The sequence below is a fragment of the Hyperolius riggenbachi genome, chromosome 8 (genome assembly GCF_040937935.1).
Source record: "Hyperolius riggenbachi isolate aHypRig1 chromosome 8, aHypRig1.pri, whole genome shotgun sequence".
NCBI classification, from domain to species: domain Eukaryota; kingdom Metazoa; phylum Chordata; class Amphibia; order Anura; family Hyperoliidae; genus Hyperolius; species Hyperolius riggenbachi.
Window position 1 is genome coordinate 252,687,591 of NC_090653.1, and position 18,719 is coordinate 252,706,309.

General features: G+C 49.3%; 1 protein-coding gene across 1 annotated transcript in view; it reads right to left on the bottom strand.

The window, feature by feature from the left end:
* LOC137527757 (chemokine-like protein TAFA-1) overlaps positions 1 to 15,045 on the bottom strand; it is a 35,886-nt gene extending 20,841 nt beyond the window's left edge. The window contains exon 1 of the mRNA XM_068248630.1: positions 14,895 to 15,045. Within this exon, the coding sequence (XP_068104731.1) occupies positions 14,895 to 14,989 (95 nt within the window). The 5' untranslated portion in view covers positions 14,990 to 15,045. The remainder of the gene's footprint in view (positions 1 to 14,894) is intronic.
* Positions 15,046 to 18,719: the final 3,674 nt, after the last annotated feature.

The window sequence follows — 18,719 nt, forward strand, 5'->3', positions numbered from 1 at the left end:
AAAATGTGTTCTCCCTATCTAGGGCCAATAAAATGCAGATAATTTACTGGTTCAAATGTAATTGATGCAATCAAAGTCTGCAGGCAGTGCATGTGATCTGCACAATCCTATGCTACATAAATACAATTTAAAGTAAACTCGAAAGGAAAATAAAGGTCCCAATTTGGGAACTTACCTCAAGAGAGCAAAGCCTCTGGATCCTCTAGAGACTTCCCCCGTCGGCCTCCTCCTCCACATGCCCATCGACAAGGGCTTGTGGACAGAGCTCGGCAGCACTGCACACGAGCACAGACAGCTTGTGTCTGCGCACTAGCAGTGGCGTACCAATAGGGGTTGTAGAGGTAGCGACCGCATCAGGGCCCTTGGGCCAGAGGGGCCCCATAGGGCCCTTACTAAACCAAAGTATAAGCTGTTTATTGGTCCTGTGCTGGTAATAATCCCTTCTGTAGATTATTTGAATAGTAGTAATTATTAACAAACTGTTCCCTATCCTCTTCTTGCACCTCTAATACAGAAGATGACATTGGCAGGTTTTGTTGCGCCGTATCAGTTGTTATGTATAGAGTGCATGGGGGGGCCCATTGTAAAACTCGCACCGGGGGCCCATAGCTACGCCACTGCGCAGTAGCATGGAGCTGAACGCACTTGATTTTTTCCGCTGAGCAGTAGATTTATGGGGAAAGCTCCATGGAACGTGGGGGTTCCAGCACTGGACCAGAGGGATGGGTAAGGCGGACCCGGAGGCTTCCCTCTCCTGAGGTGAGTATCCAACTTTTTTTTACCAACGAATCTCCCAGATTTTATTTTCTCCGGTTTTTACACCTGGCCACTGCGTCTGCTGTGCGATGCTCTGCCCTCATCGTATCGCGACTTACAAAACTTCATTCATATGACCCTGTGGCAGAGTGCGCTGACAGGGTCATATGCATATCGCCACCTCTGCTTGCTGGACAGGAAGGACGTCACTGGGATTCCCCATCGGATTCCCTTGCTCGCTGCACCGCCAACATATCTAAAATTTCTGCATCGCCAATTTTGAGCTTCATTACTTCCCCCCTCCACTGCGTCGCAGCGGAAAGTCTGATGGTAACATGCTGTTAACTTTGCGGCAGCTCAGTGGATGATCGAGCACTTTCAGTGCAACACCACACAAAGCAGTAAGCATGCTAGAGCATGCTAGGCCCCATTGCCTTGCATTGTCGTTGCGTTACACTCTAAAACACAATAACGTCGCAACGCACACTTGTAAGGCAAGTGTAAAAGGGACCTTAGATTAAATTTGTGTGTAAGTCCTGAATCATTACCATCTCACTGATCATTTCTAGTCCTCCCGCTGGCCTGATTATTCTTGGAGAACCATAGCCCACCCCTTCTTTACCATGCACTGATGAGGATCAAACAATCCGAAACAGCCTGTATGCATGTTGGATTATTATGGCTCTGTACACATCATTGCATTCCAGCGGTTCTGGAGGTGTGTTTAGCTTCTAAGGGTACAATGGTTAATTTGCATATATTCAGCAGTGGTGCCTGGGAGACATCTCGAGCTCACTCTAACCTGAATTATCGCAAATTCTTTCTGTTTTAGGAAAGCAAACTTTTGTTTTTCTTAACATCTTAGTAAGGGGGCTTTTAGGACCATTGTAGTCCCTTACACACCCCAATGAGTTCTGGGTCACCATGAGCTTGCTGGTTAGTCTGTGCCTCTCGGATTTACAAGCCCTACTCCATAGAGCCAAATTAATCCATGCCATGCACTGATGAGGATCAAACAATCCGAAACAGCCTGTATGCATGTTGGATTATTATGGCTCTGTACACATTAACAAGCTGACACATCATTGCATTCCAGCGGTTCTGGAGGTGTGTTTAGCTTCTAAGGGTACAATGGTTAATTTGTATATATTCAGCAGTGGTGCTCTGGGAGACATCTCGAGCTCACTCTAACCTGAATTATCGCAAATTCTTTCTGTTTTAGGAAAGCAAACTTTTGTTTTTCTTAACATCTTAGTAAGGGGGCTTTTAGGACCATTGTAGTCCCTTACACACCCCAATGAGTTCTGGGTCACCATGAGCTTGCTGGTTAGTCTTTACTAAAATACAAAGGGATTGATTCACTAATACAAATAGCATGCCTCATCATAGTTAACACGCCTTATCAGACTTAACACGGCTTATCAGAGTAGCATAGCGAACGTTACGAACTTATGCCTGCTAATTGGCAATGTTGAGAGCTCCACTCATCCCGCCCTGAGCCCCTGAGGGTCCAATCACTTTAAAGAACATTATCCCTGCACTTTGATTGGCCCAATAGGCTGCCTGTCAATTGACCGGAAACTTGACAGGCAGCCTTTTGGGCCAATCAAAGTGCGGGGATAATGTCCTTTAAAGTGATTGGACCCGCAGGGGCTCAGGGCAGGACAAGTGGAGCTCTCGTCATTGCCAATTAGCAGGCATAAGTTTGTAGCGCTCGATATGCTACTTCTGATAAGATGTGTTAACTCTGATAGGGCATGCTGTTAATCTTAATGAATCAAGCCCAAATTGTGGTTTCTACTTCCAAACACTGGCATGATGATCACAAGAATTTAGAGGTGTAAAGGAACAGGAAAATATGCACACAGCGGCTACACCTTGGTTCATGGTCTCTTATATCTTCATGTCTTGGTAGCAGCCCCATGGATTTCAGCACTGCGCAAAACTTCTGTTTGCTTGTCCCTAATGTCTGGCCTATGCCTAACTTCACCTGGCGCTGCCTACCACTAAGGCCCCTTTCACACTGGCTCATTGCAAAACTCTGTTTTTCCGCAGGGTGACGGCCAATGAAAGTGTATGGGGCATTTAAAACAGTGCGCGGTGCAAAGCAATCTGCCGGAAGTGCGCGTTGGAGGGCAACATGTGATGTGCAGCAAACCAGAAGTCATGTAGGTCTAAGAAGATGCAGCTTTTTAAATATTTTGGGGGCGTTTGCGTAGCGGCGCACATGCTGGGAAGCGTATTTTTTTCAATACCCTTCCGCAAAATTTTATTTTTGGCCACACAAAGTGAGAGTCAAAGAGTCTCCCTTCCTGCTTGGCTTGCAGCCAGAAGGGGGGTTATTGCACATTGCCGCGGTACTCCCCAAATATTTTTAGCGTTACAGTGCGATGCGACCAACGCCCCGCAACGCGTTTCCACCATCGGTTAGCAGTGTGAAACCACCCTCATGGTGGGATACTTCTTGGAAGTGATACTCAAAAATTCTTGTAGATTTGGTCCAGGTCTTTGAAAGCCCCTTCACAAAGGTAGTGGAAAACCGGTAGAGAGGGGGAGACCGGGAGCCCAATAGTGCAGTATCATTAGGTAGATAAATCGCTGGGGAATTGTGGGGAATTTATACTCACAAAGATGGGTTGCAGTCCGGCAACCACCATATAGGCATGCGGAAAATAACCGTTCCCGCTCGGTATCCCAGAACCTTCTGGAACAGGATGGTCGCTCTCCACCTGTGGGCCTTTCCACTGGTGAACTGCACAAGTGGGAGGTACTAGCACCCTTTTTGGGGTTGTGGGTAACAACTGGTTTGAGAGGTTTGGGGAGGTGCCCAAAACCCTCAAACCAGGTCAATACAAACAAATCACCTTATCAATAAGTCGTGTGGGGTGCGGGCACCTTTTAGATCCCAAAAGGGTTCTAAAAGGCGCCCGTGCCCCACAGACTTATTGACAAGGTTATTTTATTGTATTTACCTGAGGAAGCGGGCTGAGACCCGTGAAATGTGTTGTCTACAATATAACCATTCTATAATAAAGACTCCATAATCCCATCTGAGTGAGTCTTCATTAGAGGTGAGACAGCTCTTTTTATATTTCTGCATAGTAACCACATTGAGACCCACCAATATAGTAGTTCCGGGCGCCTCCCCAAAGCCCTCAAACCAGTTCAACAAATTCTTCTGGCGGAAGATGGAATTATTTCCACCTCACGCTGTTGGATACAGCACTACACTTCCCATAATCCCGAGTGGGGTCTGTTGGCTGCAAACACTGATAAATCCCGATCACTGCTTTCAGTTTGCACTGTACATCTGAGCGCAAAAAGGGGAAAAAAATCACAGGAACTAACGCCCATTGACATGCCAAAGCAGGAAGCTGTAACAGATGGGAAAAGCCACAACAATACCTTTTCTTAGCTACACATTAATTGAGTACCAGCGTTACTCGCAAATATTCACCAAAGTCATTTTTTTATACTGAAAATACTATTACAAAAAATATTCACTGAAAGAATTATAAGAAAGAAGCCACAAAAACGCTGTCACACACTCTGGATGGCTGCAGACAGTTTGCGCTCAACTCCCGTTTCAATTTTAGCAGGCATCCAATCATGAGCTATGATGCGTATCCGCAGCGACAAATACAAGAGCACGCTCTGCACTGCGCCATTCCAGTTAGCAGCAAATTATGCTTTTTAAAAGAGAATCTGTAAGAAAAAAAAAGTGCCTCGTGGGGTACTTACCTCGGGAGCAGTGGCGTAGCAATAGCAACCGTGCCGGGGCCCTTGGGCCAGAGGGGCCCAGGGAGGCCCTCCCTCAACCACAGTAATAGCTCTTTATTGGTCATGTACTGGTAATAATCACTTCTATACAATAGTAATAATTATTAACACACCGTTCCCCACCCCCTTCTTGCACCTCTGACACTGTTGTAGTCCTTGGCAGGTTTTAGTGCGCATAAATTGCTATGTATGGAGTGTTTGGGGGGCTCAATGTAAAACTTACATCGGGGCCCATAGCTCCTTAGCCACGCCACTGCTCGGGAGTGGGAAGCGTCTGGATCCTGCTGAGGCTTCTGCGTCCTCCTCCATTCCGGCAGCTGCCGAAAATCTGCAGACAAGCTTGTCAGTTTTCCTTTGAGCTCAGGGGAAAATAACTGAGCCGATCAGATCTGCTCTACTGCGCAAGCGCTGGGTGTCTGCACCTACACAGTACAGCAGATCCGAGTGGGCTCGGCTTTTTCCCCCTGAGCTCGAAGGAAAACTGTTACTGCGCCTGCACGAGGCTAACACTGGATGGTTATAATCCTGGAGCCCCGGCCGATCTTCAGCTGCTGACAGAGCTGGAACGGAAGAGGACGGGGAAGCCTCATTAGGATTCAGAGGCCCCTCCCGAGGTAAGTACCCCATAGGGGCACTGTTTTGTCTTCTTACAGATTCTCTTTAAAGATAATCTGTATTAAAGAAATGTTATATAAATAAACATATCAACCTGTTCGGGGACATCTCCTAGCCCCCTCTGTGACATTTTTGCCGCTTTATAAACTGTTTTGTAAACAGTAAAGATGGCCGTCGAAACCGGAAGTATACTGAAAAGAAACAGGAGGTATACTGCCTTATGTTTGCATGACAAGTTTTTATTATTACACAGTAAATGCAGCCTTCAGATGTTATTTGCAAGTTTAGAAAAAGTTTTACCTTCTGCCTCTGCGCTTCTGTGCCACTGAAGCGTGACAAGAATCCTCAGACTCCTTTATAAGCACAGCTGTTTCTTCTGAGCCAGGAGTCTGGGTCACAGTTTGTCAGCATGTGACAGGCAGCTCCCTCCTCCCTCAGCCTCACAGACAGCATCACAGACACACTGAGACTGAGAGCAGGGAAGCTGTCTATGAGGAGTAAACAAAACACAGGACATAGCATCTGCTCTAGCTAGCATAGAGGAGGCGTACAGGGGGCGTGCATAATTTGTCCCTATTACAGCAGAGGCAGCCCCATTCCTCCCTGGGTCGACAAAGCTTCACAAAGAAAATTAGATATATTAGAGAGACTGTGCAACTAGAAAAGGCTGCAGTAAGCCAGAGCACATTAGAACAGGTATAGGAACTTGTAGGATAGGAGAAATGAGGCTGAACTTTTTGTTACAGAGTCACTTTAAGGAAAAACTGCAAACATACTACAAAATGATTTTCGAAGACGTTCACTCGAAAGCCAACATTTTCATTATTTTCACAAAAATGTATGCGAAAACTCTGAAAAAGATATTGGCATTTTTGCTCATCACTGTTGGGTACGGTTTTCCCCCTGACACAGGAGACATGGGTTCAAACCTTGCTCTTCCTGTTCAGTATGCCAGCACCTATTCAGTAAGGAGACCCTGGGCAAGACTAACACTACTACTGCCTATAGAGCATGTTGTAGTGGCTAGGGATGCTCTCACGAGTAAATTTGACTGCCTAAGCACTCAAATTCGTGATTTAAATGAGCATTTATTACTGCAGGTGTGCGGCTGGGACATAAGGGGTTATTTACCCATAAATCTGCGTCCTCCCTGTGCTCCAAATAGCTTGCACGCGTCCTATTGGACGTGTTGCAAGCCTCGCCAACCCGCACTTCCTCCTGCCGGCTTGAAGGAGGAAGTGCGGGTTGGCGAGGCTTGCAACATGTCCAATAGGACTCGTGCAAGCTATTTGGAGTGCAGGGAGGACGCAGATTTATGGGTAAATAACCCCTTATGTCCAAGCCGCACACCTGCAGTAATTAATGCTCATTTAAATCACAAATTTGAGTGCTTAGGCACTCAAATTTACTCGTGAAAGCATCCCTAGTAGTGGCTGCTGCTCCATCGCTTTGAGTCCGCCGTCTTGTGTAAAGAGCATAACAACCTGAAACAGCAATCCACGTATTGGATTACATGGCTCTGCAAATTAAAAAGCTACAGTTGTGCTATAAACCAGCAGTATAGGTTGTTTACGACATCTGACTGTAAACCTAACGTGAAATGGGATGTTGGGTGCCCAAAACTACAAGTGATGGTATATTTCAGATGTTTCTTAAATTCTCTTTATTGTCTCATTAAAACAATCCCGTAAACATAATAATACTGCACAGCAGGGACAATAAAGGAAACAGATTTCCAATTTTGGATCTGCTATTCAGTAAAATGCGTAAACCCATCTGAACATGTCTTAAAAGCTCTGAATGGATTAGTGATGAATGGTTAAAGTGAGTTTTATACAGTGCCATATGCAGCAATTTATAATCCTGCTTCATACCAAAGTTGCCATCACCCTGCACACCAGCTGAAATTCAAGTCAGAGACAGCCACAGAGAAGGGGACACAGGGAATAGGGACACCAGTACATGAACAGCAGCCACAGAGAAGGGGGCACTGCTGCAAGATAAGCAGCCACAGAAAGTAGGAAGACCAGTGCAGGAAAAGCAGCCACAGAGGAGGGGACACCAGTGCAGGATAAGCAGCCACAATGGAGGGACACTACTGCAGAATAAGCAGCCACACAGGGTCTAGATAGACACCACTACAGGATAAGCAGCCACAGAGAGGTGGATACAGAGGTGTGGATACTAGTGAAGGATAAGCAGTCACAGAGCAGACAGTGCTGCAGGATAAGCAGTAGGCATGGTCGGAAGAGCCCATTTCCGTTTCCGGGACAATTCCGCATACCGTCATACCGAAATTCCGCATACCGGCACATTCCGGTGGTATTCCGCATGTATTTTCCGTAATTTTTATCCGGACTTCCGTAATTTTCGAATGATTGTGTCTGTTGTCTATTGTCAATAAAGTTGTTGTATATTACGGAAACGTGATTGAAAAGTGTACTTTCGTAAATTTCAGCCTTTTTTTACGGAAATGCTGTTTTTTTATATGCACACTGTTTGGGGGGTGGCGCCCAGGCGGAATTTCGCGTCCATGAGCTTGTTGTCATGATTGGTCAACTCATTCCGCATCTCCTGATTGGTCAATTCATTTCGATTTTGCCGGAATTCCTCATTCCGGTTTGACGCTTCCGGATTCCGCGGAACAATGCGGAAACCCCAATTCCGGCGGAATTTCTGTATTTTAGCTTCCGCGGAATTCGGAAGCTCATGCCTGATAAGCAGAAACAGAAGAGGGGACACCAGTGCAGAATAAGCAGCCACAGAAAGTGTGAACTCCAATGCAGGACAAGCAATGCATGATAAGCAGCCACATAAAGTGGTAACACCAGTGAAGGATATACAGCTACAGGTAGGTAGAGACACCAGTGCAGGAGAAGCAGCCACAGAGTGAGGAGACACCAGTGCAGGGTAAGCAATAACAGAAAGTGGGGACACCAGTGCAAGATAAGCAGCTGCAAAGAGGTGGGGATACCAGTGCAGTTTAAGCAGCCACAGAGGGTGTGGACACCAGTGGAGGACAAGACACAGAGTGCAGGGTAAGCAGCCACAGAGAGGAGGGGACATTAAAGCAGGTTATGCAGTCACAGAGGAGGGGACACCAGTGGAGGACAAGACACAGAGTGCAGGATAAGCAGCCACAGAGAGTGTGGGAACCAGTGCAGAAGGAGCAGCCGCAGAGGGTGGAGGACAAGTCACAGAGAGTGAGGACACCAGTGTAAGATAAGCAGCCACAGAGAGGTGTGGACACTAGGGAAGGACAAGCCACAGAGATTGAGGACACCAGTGCAGGACAAGCAGCCACAAAGAGAGGGGGACACCAGTGCAGGACAAGCAGCCACAGATGGGTGGGGACAGCAGTGAAGGAGAAGCAGCCACAGAGAGTGGAGACACCAGTACACAATAAGCAGCCACAGAGAGTGGGGGCACCAGTGCAGTATAAGCAGCCACAGAGGTGGGGACACCAGTGCAGGAGAAGCAGCCACAGAGAGTGGAGACACCAGTACACAATAAGCAGCCATAGAAATTGGGGGCACCACAGCAGGATAAGCAGCTGCAGAGAGGTGAGGACACCAGTGCAGGTTATCCAGCCACAGAAAGTGGAGACACAAGTGGAGGACGGGAGGACGAGAAACCACATAGAGTAGAGACACCATTGTAGAATAAGCAGCCGGTTCTAGCTACAATTGGACCCCATGGCAAAACTAAAATGGGGCCCCCAGTAGTGCCCCACACAGCAAATTCACCAACCTGGGCCCCTGGGCTGGCTGCCAGGCCCAATTATCCCCCCCCCCCCCCCCCCGGTCACACAATATCATTAGGTGTCCATCATATGTCTCCAAAAGCTTTGTTGGGTTCCCCATTATTCCCCTTCTCTTTTACCCTTTAAATTCAGAGAGTACACATAGCAGAGTCTTATCTAATCCAGGCAGGACACAGAAGGCGCCATATACTCTGTGCTCTGCACTTCATCTCTTCCTCATTCCCTGCAGATATAAATAGGGTCACCATAGCTGGAGAGGAAGGGGAGACACATTGGTGGGGCCCCTACAGGCTCTGAGGCCCTGGGCAATTGCCCCTCTGCCTCTATGGAAGTGCCGGCCCTGATGGCAGCACAGCAGGATGAGCAGCCACAGAGAGTGAGGACACCAGTGCAGGACAAGCAGCCACGGAGAGTGGGGGACACCAGTGCAGGATAAGCAGCCTCAGAGAGTAAGGACACCAGTGCAGGATAAGCAGCCTCAGAGAGTAAGGACACCAGTGCAGGATAAGCAGCCACAGAGAGTGGGGGACACCAGTGCGGGATAAGCAGCCACAGAGAGTGAGGACACCAGTGCAGGATAAGCAGCCACAGAGAGTGAGGACACCAGTACAGGATAAGCAGCCACAGATGTGGGGACACCAGTGCAGGATAAGCAGCCACAGAGAGTGAGGACACCAGTGCAGGAAAAGCAGCCACGGAGAGTGAGGACACCAGTACGGGATAAGCAGCCACAGAGAGTGAGGACACCAGTGCAGGATAAGCAGCCACAGAGAGTGAGGACACCAGTGCAGGATAAGCAGCCACAGATGTGGGGACACCAGTGCAGGATAAGCAGCCACAGATGTGGGGACACCAGTGCAGGATAAGCAGCCACAGAGGTGGGGACACCAGTGCAGGATAAGCAGCCACAGAGAGTGAGGACACCAGTGCAGGATAAGCAGCCACAGAGAGTGGGGACACCAGTGCAGGATAAGCAGCCACTGATGTGGGGATACCAGTGCAGGATAAGCAGCCACTGAGAGTGGGGACACCAGTGCAGGATAAGCAGCCACAGAGAGTGGGGACACCAGTGCAGGATAAGCAGCCACAGAGAGTGGGGACACCAGTGCAGGATAAGCAGCCACTGAGAGTGAGGACACCAGTGCAGGAAAGCAGCCACAGAGGTGGGGACACCAGTGCAGGATAAGCAGCCACAGAGAGTGAGGACACCAGTGCAGGACAAGCAGCCACTGAGAGTGAGGACACCAGTGCAGGATAAGCAGCCACAGAAAGCTGGGAACACCGGTGTAGGACAAGCAGCCACAGAGAGTGGGGACACCAGTGCAGGATAAGCAGCCACAGAGAGTGGGGACACCAGTGCAGGATAAGCAGCCACAGAAAGCTGGGAACACCGGTGTAGGACAAGCAGCCACAGAGAGTGGGGACACCAGTGCAGGATAAGCAGCCACAGAGAGTGGGGACACCAGTGCAGGATAAGCAGCCACAGAGAGTGGGGACACCAGTGCAGGATAAGCAGCCACAAAGAGTGGGGACACCAGTGCAGGATAAGCAGCCACTGATGTGGGGACACCAGTGCAGGATAAGCAGCCACAGAGAGTGAGGACACCAGTGCAGGATAAGCAGCCACAAAGAGTGGGGACACCAGTGCAGGATAAGCAGCCACTGATGTGGGGATACCAGTGCAGGATAAGCAGCCACTGAGAGTGAGGACACCAGTGCAGGATAAGCAGCCACAGAGGTGGGGACACCAGTGCAGGATAAGCAGCCACAGAGAGTGGGGACACCAGTGCAGGATAAGCAGCCACTGATGTGGGGATACCAGTGCAGGATAAGCAGCCACTGAGAGTGGGGACACCAGTGCAGGATAAGCAGCCACAGAGAGTGGGGACACCAGTGCAGGATAAGCAGCCACAGAGAGTGGGGACACCAGTGCAGGATAAGCAGCCACTGAGAGTGAGGACACCAGTGCAGGATAAGCAGCCACAGAGGTGGGGACACCAGTGCAGGATAAGCAGCCACAGAGAGTGAGGACACCAGTGCAGGACAAGCAGCCACTGAGAGTGAGGACACCAGTGCAGGATAAGCAGCCACAGAAAGCTGGGAACACCGGTGTAGGACAAGCAGCCACAGAGAGTGGGGACACCAGTGCAGGATAAGCAGCCACAGAGAGTGGGGACACCAGTGCAGGATAAGCAGCTACTGAGAGTGGGGACACCAGCGCAGGACAAGCAGCCACAGACAGTGGGGGACACCAGTGCAGGATAAGCAGCCACAGAGAGTGAGGACACCAGTGCAGGATAAGCAGCCACAGATGTGGGGACACCAGTGCAGGATAAGCAGCCACAGAGAGTGAGGACACCAGTGCAGGAAAAGCAGCCACGGAGAGTGAGGACACCAGTGCGGGATAAGCAGCCACAGAGAGTGAGGACACCAGTGCAGGATAAGCAGCCACAGAGAGTGGGGACACCAGTGCAGGATAAGCAGCCACAGAGAGTGGGGACACCAGTGCAGGATAAGCAGCCACAGAAAGCTGGAAACACCGGTGTAGGACAAGCAGCCACAGAGAGTGGGGACACCAGTGCAGGATAAACAGCCACAGAGAGTGGGGACACCAGTGCAGGATAAGCAGCTACTGAGAGTGGGGACACCAGCGCAGGACAAGCAGCCACAGACAGTGGGGGACACCAGTGCAGGATAAGCAGCCACAGAGAGTGAGGACACCAGTGCAGGATAAGCAGCCACAGATGTGGGGACACCAGTGCAGGATAAGCAGCCACAGAGAGTGAGGACACCAGTGCAGGAAAAGCAGCCACGGAGAGTGAGGACACCAGTGCGGGATAAGCAGCCACAGAGAGTGAGGACACCAGTGCAGGATAAGCAGCCACAGAGAGTGAGGACACCAGTGCAGGATAAGCAGCCACAGATGTGGGGACACCAGTGCAGGATAAGCAGCCACAGAGAGTGAGGACACCAGTGCAGGAAAAGCAGCCACGGAGAGTGAGGACACCAGTGCGGGATAAGCAGCCACAGAGAGTGAGGACACCAGTGCAGGATAAGCAGCCACAGAGAGTGAGGACACCAGTGCAGGATAAGCAGCCACAGATGTGGGGACACCAGTGCAGGATAAGCAGCCACAGAGAGTGGGGACACCAGTGCAGGAAAAGCAGCCACGGAGAGTGAGGACACCAGTGCGGGATAAGCAGCCACAGAGAGTGAGGACACCAGTGCAGGATAAGCAGCCACAGATGTGGGGACACCAGTGCAGGATAAGCAGCCACAGAGGTGGGGACACCAGTGCAGGATAAGCAGCCACAGAGAGTGAGGACACCAGTGCAGGATAAGCAGCCACAGAGAGTGGGGACACCAGTGCAGGATAAGCAGCCACTGATGTGGGGATACCAGTGCAGGATAAGCAGCCACTGAGAGTGGGGACACCAGTGCAGGATAAGCAGCCACAGAGAGTGGGGACACCAGTGCAGGATAAGCAGCCACAGAGAGTGGGGACACCAGTGCAGGATAAGCAGCCACTGAGAGTGAGGACACCAGTGCAGGATAAGCAGCCACAGAGGTGGGGACACCAGTGCAGGATAAGCAGCCACAGAGAGTGAGGACACCAGTGCAGGACAAGCAGCCACTGAGAGTGAGGACACCAGTGCAGGATAAGCAGCCACAGAAAGCTGGGAACACCGGTGTAGGACAAGCAGCCACAGAGAGTGGGGACACCAGTGCAGGATAAGCAGCCACAGAGAGTGGGGACACCAGTGCAGGATAAGCAGCCACAGAAAGCTGGGAACACCGGTGTAGGACAAGCAGCCACAGAGAGTGGGGACACCAGTGCAGGATAAGCAGCCACAGAGAGTGGGGACACCAGTGCAGGATAAGCAGCCACAGAAAGCTGGGAACACCGGTGTAGGACAAGCAGCCACAGAGAGTGGGGACACCAGTGCAGGATAAGCAGCCACAGAGAGTGGGGACACCAGTGCAGGATAAGCAGCCACAGAGAGTGGGGACACCAGTGCAGGATAAGCAGCCACAAAGAGTGGGGACACCAGTGCAGGATAAGCAGCCACTGATGTGGGGATACCAGTGCAGGATAAGCAGCCACAGAGGTGGGGACACCAGTGCAGGATAAGCAGCCACAGAGAGTGAGGACACCAGTGCAGGATAAGCAGCCACAAAGAGTGGGGACACCAGTGCAGGATAAGCAGCCACTGATGTGGGGATACCAGTGCAGGATAAGCAGCCACTGAGAGTGAGGACACCAGTGCAGGATAAGCAGCCACAGATGTGGGGACACCAGTGCAGGATAAGCAGCCACAGAGAGTGAGGACACCAGTGCAGGATAAGCAGCCACAGAGGTGGGGACACCAGTGCAGGATAAGCAGCCACAGAGAGTGAGGACACCAGTGCAGGATAAGCAGCCACTGAGAGTGGGGACACCAGTTCAGGATAAGCAGCCACTGATGTGGGGATACCAGTGCAGGATAAGCAGCCACTGAGAGTGAGGACACCAGTGCAGGATAAGCAGCCACAGAAAGCTGGGAACAACGGTGCAGGACAAGCAGCCACAGAGAGTGGGGACACCAGTGCAGGATAAGCAGCCACAGAGAGTGGGGACACCAGTGCAGGATAAGCAGCCACAGAAAGCTGGGAACAACGGTGTAGGACAAGCAGCCACAGAGAGTGGGGACACTAGTGCAGGATAAGCAGCCACAGAGAGTGGGGACACCAGTGCAGGATAAGCAGCCACAGCACAGAGAGTGGGGACACCAGTGCAGGATAAGCAGCCACAGAGAGTGGGGACACCAGTGCAGGATAAGCAGCCACATAGAGTGGGGACACCAGTGCAGGATAAGCAGCCACAGAAAGCTGGGAACAACGGTGCAGGACAAGCAGCCACAGAGGTGGGGATACCAGTGCAGGATAAGCAGCCACAGAGGTGGGGACACCAGTGCAGGATAAGCAGCCACAGAGGTGGGGACACCAGTGCAGGATAAGCAGCCACAGAGAGTGAGGACACCAGTGCAGGATAAGCAGCCACAGAAAGCTGGGAACAACGGTGCAGGACAAGCAGCCACAGAGAGTGAGGACACCAGTGCAGGATAAGCAGCCACAGAGGAGGGGGACACCAGTGCAGGATAAGCAGCCACAGAGAGTGGGGACACCAGTGCAGGATAAGCAGCCACAGAAAGCTGGGAACAACGGTGTAGGACAAGCAGCCACAGAGGTGGGGACACCAAAGCAAAATGTTTGTTTGTGCTACCCCCACATCTGATCGGGACACTCAAGCTGCATAAATTTGCCTCAACTCAAAATGATTTGCGTCTTATGTGTGGGGCGGGGTGCGGAATCTACCCTCTCTGTAAATTTACACAGAAGAAATGATCTCCTGCAGCATCTCAGTTCAGCATCTCACCCCTTCCGTCACCTACAGCCTTCCTTGGGGACAGTCACTCCGGCAGTCAGGGGAAGTAACCCCTTCCAGTGCCGCCAAGCCTTCACCCCCTTCACCAATACCTCATCTTTCCCATAGAGATTAACCCTTCCCTACCACAGGGCTAACAGCATCATTAACCCCATCACCGCCGCACAGAACAACTAACCCTTCCTTTGCTGCAGACATACAGAACAAATTAACTCTTTTTCTGCCACAGTCTCATTATCTCCTCTCTTCTCCCCCCCCCCCCCCCCCCCCACCCGAGACTTATTTTCTTTTCTCCCATCCATCTGTTGCAGCTTTGCCAAGCAGACTTAACTCATTCCCTGCCAGAAACTGTTTACACTGCTGCCTCCCTCTGCCCAAAGAGATGCCCAGTCTATAATTCCACAGTGTGCAGCCTGAAGGGGCTATAAACTCACCCCCTGCAAAGTTAATAATGGCATCCACCCTCTTATACAGCCCCTTCCATAACTGGAGACCCCTATACTGAATCCTCTCAAGCCAAGAGGTCCATGGGTAAGGATGCTGCCTGGCACTTACCTCCTGGGTAGCCTCCAGCCCATGGAATCCGGTGTGAGATGGGACTGAGCGGAGGACGAGATCTTCTTGTCAGTGCCTGTGAGGCTGTAATCCATCTGGGATGTGTGAGTGAGGGGGAGGAGGGCTGGGTGCCATGTGTGATAACTGAGAGTGGGGAGTGACGGAGAAAAAGCAGTGGGGGTCCCTAGTGCCCTGTATGAGAAGTGCCAACAGGGTGGGACGGAGGGAGGAGGGATGCTGCATCTCCACCTCTCCCGCTATCACTTCTGATAACAGCATCCCACGGCTGACTTTCCTCATCGTCCTCCACCCCCCCATCACCTGTCCTCTGAGAAAGATAACCCCCCTCCTTCTCCTCTCTGGTCCACTCGCATCACTGTCGCTCTTCTCATGCTTGCAGGTTCAAACAGTAAAGCGAAATTCATGCTAGCATTACAACCACAGTCATCTTCTCAGTATGGCTATGCCAGGATAGCACTTATTTAAAGGATACCCGAGGTGACATGTGACATGATGAGAGAGACATGTGGATGTGCAGTGCCTAACACACAAATAACTAGGCTGTGTTCCTTTTTTTTTCCTCTGCCAGAAAGAGTTAAAGAGAAACTCCGACCAAAAATTGAACTTCATCCCAATCAGTAGCTGATACCTCCTTTTACATGAGAAATCTATTCCTTTTCACAAACGGATCATCAGGGGGCTCTGTATGGCTGATATTGTGGTGAAACCCCTCCCACACTGTGATGTCAGGACCATAGTTCTAACATCACACTGTGGGAGCCTTGTTGCATTGTGGGAAATAACAGCTGTTTCCAACTGCCAAAAAAGCAAGCAGCATCTCCTTCCACTGACATCACCGGCCAGCAGTAAAAATGTCACTATGTAATAAATGTCAGAATGTGAATCAGGGAGAGGAAAAATTTTACAATGAGCAAACACTGACTAAATCATTTATACATAATTATTGTAAAAATTAAGAACTTTTGTTTATTACGTTATTTTCACTGGAGTTCCTCTATGGCCCAGTGCACACCAAAAACCTCTAGCAGATCTGCAAAACGCTAGAGGTTGTTGAAGCAGACTTCAGAGCAATTGTAGGCATGTTTTCTAAACATGCCTAGCGTTTTTTGGAACGTTTTTGTGTAGCAGATTATAAATATTGTTACAGTAAAGCTGTTACTGAACAGGTACTGTAACAAAAACGCCTGGAAAACCCGCTCTGATCTAGCGGCGGAAATGCCTCAGAAATCTAAAAAATCCTGCAGCCCCCGAGTTTGAGTTTGTGGAAAAAACGAAGCTCTCTGGTGTGCACCATCCCATTCACTTTCATTAGCCAAGCGGTTTTCATCAGCCAACGCTCCAGAACTGCTCTGGTGTGCACCAGTCCTTTAAAGGGACCCCGAGTGGTGATTAAAAACGGAATTTGGACTTACATGGGGTTTCCTCGAGCTCCCCGTAGTCCGCGAGCTCCTCCGGTATCCTCTTCTTCCTTCTCCTAGTTACGATGGCCGCTCCAGTAATCAGCGACTTCGAGCGAAGTCGCACTTGCATGCCCCCACTGCGCGCCCGTCGCCATAAGCCTCCTGCGCATGTGCAGTTTAGAGAACGGCGGAGGCGCGCACGTGCGACTCCTCCCAAAATTGCTGATTACCAGAGCCGCCAGTGGGACCGGAAGGAAGAAGAGGATGCCAGAGGAGTCCTTGCGGGCTATGTGGGGCTGGAGGAAGCCCCAGGTAAGTCCGAATTCCGTTTTTAGTTACCGCTCGGGGTCCCTTTAAAAATTAGGGATGCCCATTTGGATTTCACGGAATTGAAGTTTCTGCATTTCCAATCGGAACTCGTGGAAATACCGCATTACAGCAACTTGGTAACTTTAGTCCAATCACAGAACATGGCAGCATTAGATAATCAGAGAATGCAGAGTCAACAGGAGTATTTGGCCAATCAGAGAATGCAGAGTCAACAGAAGTATTTGGCCAATCAGAGAATGCAGAGTCAACAGGAGTATTTGGCCAATCAGAGAATGCAGAGTCAACAGAAGTATTTGGCCAATCAGAGAATGCAGAGTCAACAGAAGTATTTGGCCAATCAGAGAATGCAGAGTCAACAGGAGTATTTGGCCAATCAGAGAATGCAGAGTCAACAGAAGTATTTGGCCAATCAGAGAATGCAGAGTCAACAGGAGTATTTGGCCAATCAGAGAATGCAGAGTCAACAGGAGTATTTGGCCAATCAGAGAATGCAGAGTCAACAGAAGTACTTGGCCAATCAGAGAATGCAGAGTCAACAGGAGTATTTGGCCAATCAGAGAATGCAGAGTCAACAGGAGTATTTGGCCAATCAGAGAATGTAGAGTCAACAGGATTATTTGACCAATCAGAGAATGCAAAAAATTACCCCAAAAAAAGACTTCTCAGAACTCCGAAAACAGAAATTGGAAATCCGCTGATTCGGTAATTTGCATTGGTGAAAACTGTACTTTCTGCAGAATCAGAAATCAGCATGTCTGACCATCCCTGTTAAAAATCAGGTATGCAAGTGACAGTTTCTGTCTGGGTCAGGACCAGATCAAACTGTAGTGTAATCTCACTGATAAGAAATTGCAGCCGTAAAACATTTACTTGGCAGAAAATGGCTTCTGTGAGCAGGAAAGAGATAAAAAGGGTCAATACTTTTAGCCAAAAACCCTGAACAAGCATGCAGCAGATCAGATGTTTCTGAATAAAGTCTGACAAGATTAGCTGCATGCTTATTTCTGGAGTTATTCAGACACTACTGTAGCCAAAGATATCAGCTGGACAGCCAGGCAATCTGCATTGTTTAATAGGAAATAAATATGGCAGCTTCCATATCCCTCTCACTTCAGCTGTCCTTTAACCACTTCTCCACCAGCGTGCGTATATCTACGCTCCTTTTTACACCCTTTGCCCACCAGGAGCGTAGATATACGCACTTCCCGCCGCTGTCCGCACTCCCGCTCGCACGTGCGCATGCTCCCGTGCTCGTGCACACCGCCGGACGCTCGCCCGGAGATCAATGAACGGGAAAAACCATTCCCGTTCGTTGATCTCAGCCCCCAGCAATGATCGGCTGCTTCTATGAGAAGCAGCGCGATCATTGTGAAAAAAAAAAAGTTTCCCAGCCTCATTGAACGTCCTGTAAGCGTACTTCCGACGCTTGCAGGTCGCATGAACAAAAAAATACTGTGGCCATCTTGTGGCCAAATAGTAAAACTATAGCCAAAACATTTCATATACAAATACATTACTTTTACACTATAAATTAACTCATTACCTCCCACACTCCCCAATGTATTTATTTTTTGTAATAAAAAAGAAAAAAAATTACAATAAAAAAAAAAAACATAGTTAACTTAGGGACTGAACTTTTCAAATATTTATGTCAAGAGGGTATAACACTGTTACTTTATAAACTATGGGCTTGTAATTAGGGATGGACACAAAACTGAAAAAAAATGCACCTTTATTTTCAAATAAAATATTGGCGCCAAACATTGTGATAGGGACATAATTTAAACGGTTTTATAACCGGGACAAATGGGCAAATAAATTTCATGGATTTTAATTACAGTAGCATGCATTATTTAAAAACTATAATGGCAGAAAACTGAAAAATGTTTTTTTTCCCCCATTTTTTCCTATTTTCCCATTAAAACACATTTAGAATAAAATAATTCTTGGCATAATGTCCCACCTAAAGAAAGCCTAATTGGTGGTGAAAAAAACAAGATATAGTTCATTTCATTGCGATAAGTAATAATAAAGTTATAGACGAATGAACGGAAGGAGCGCTGAAAGGTGAAAA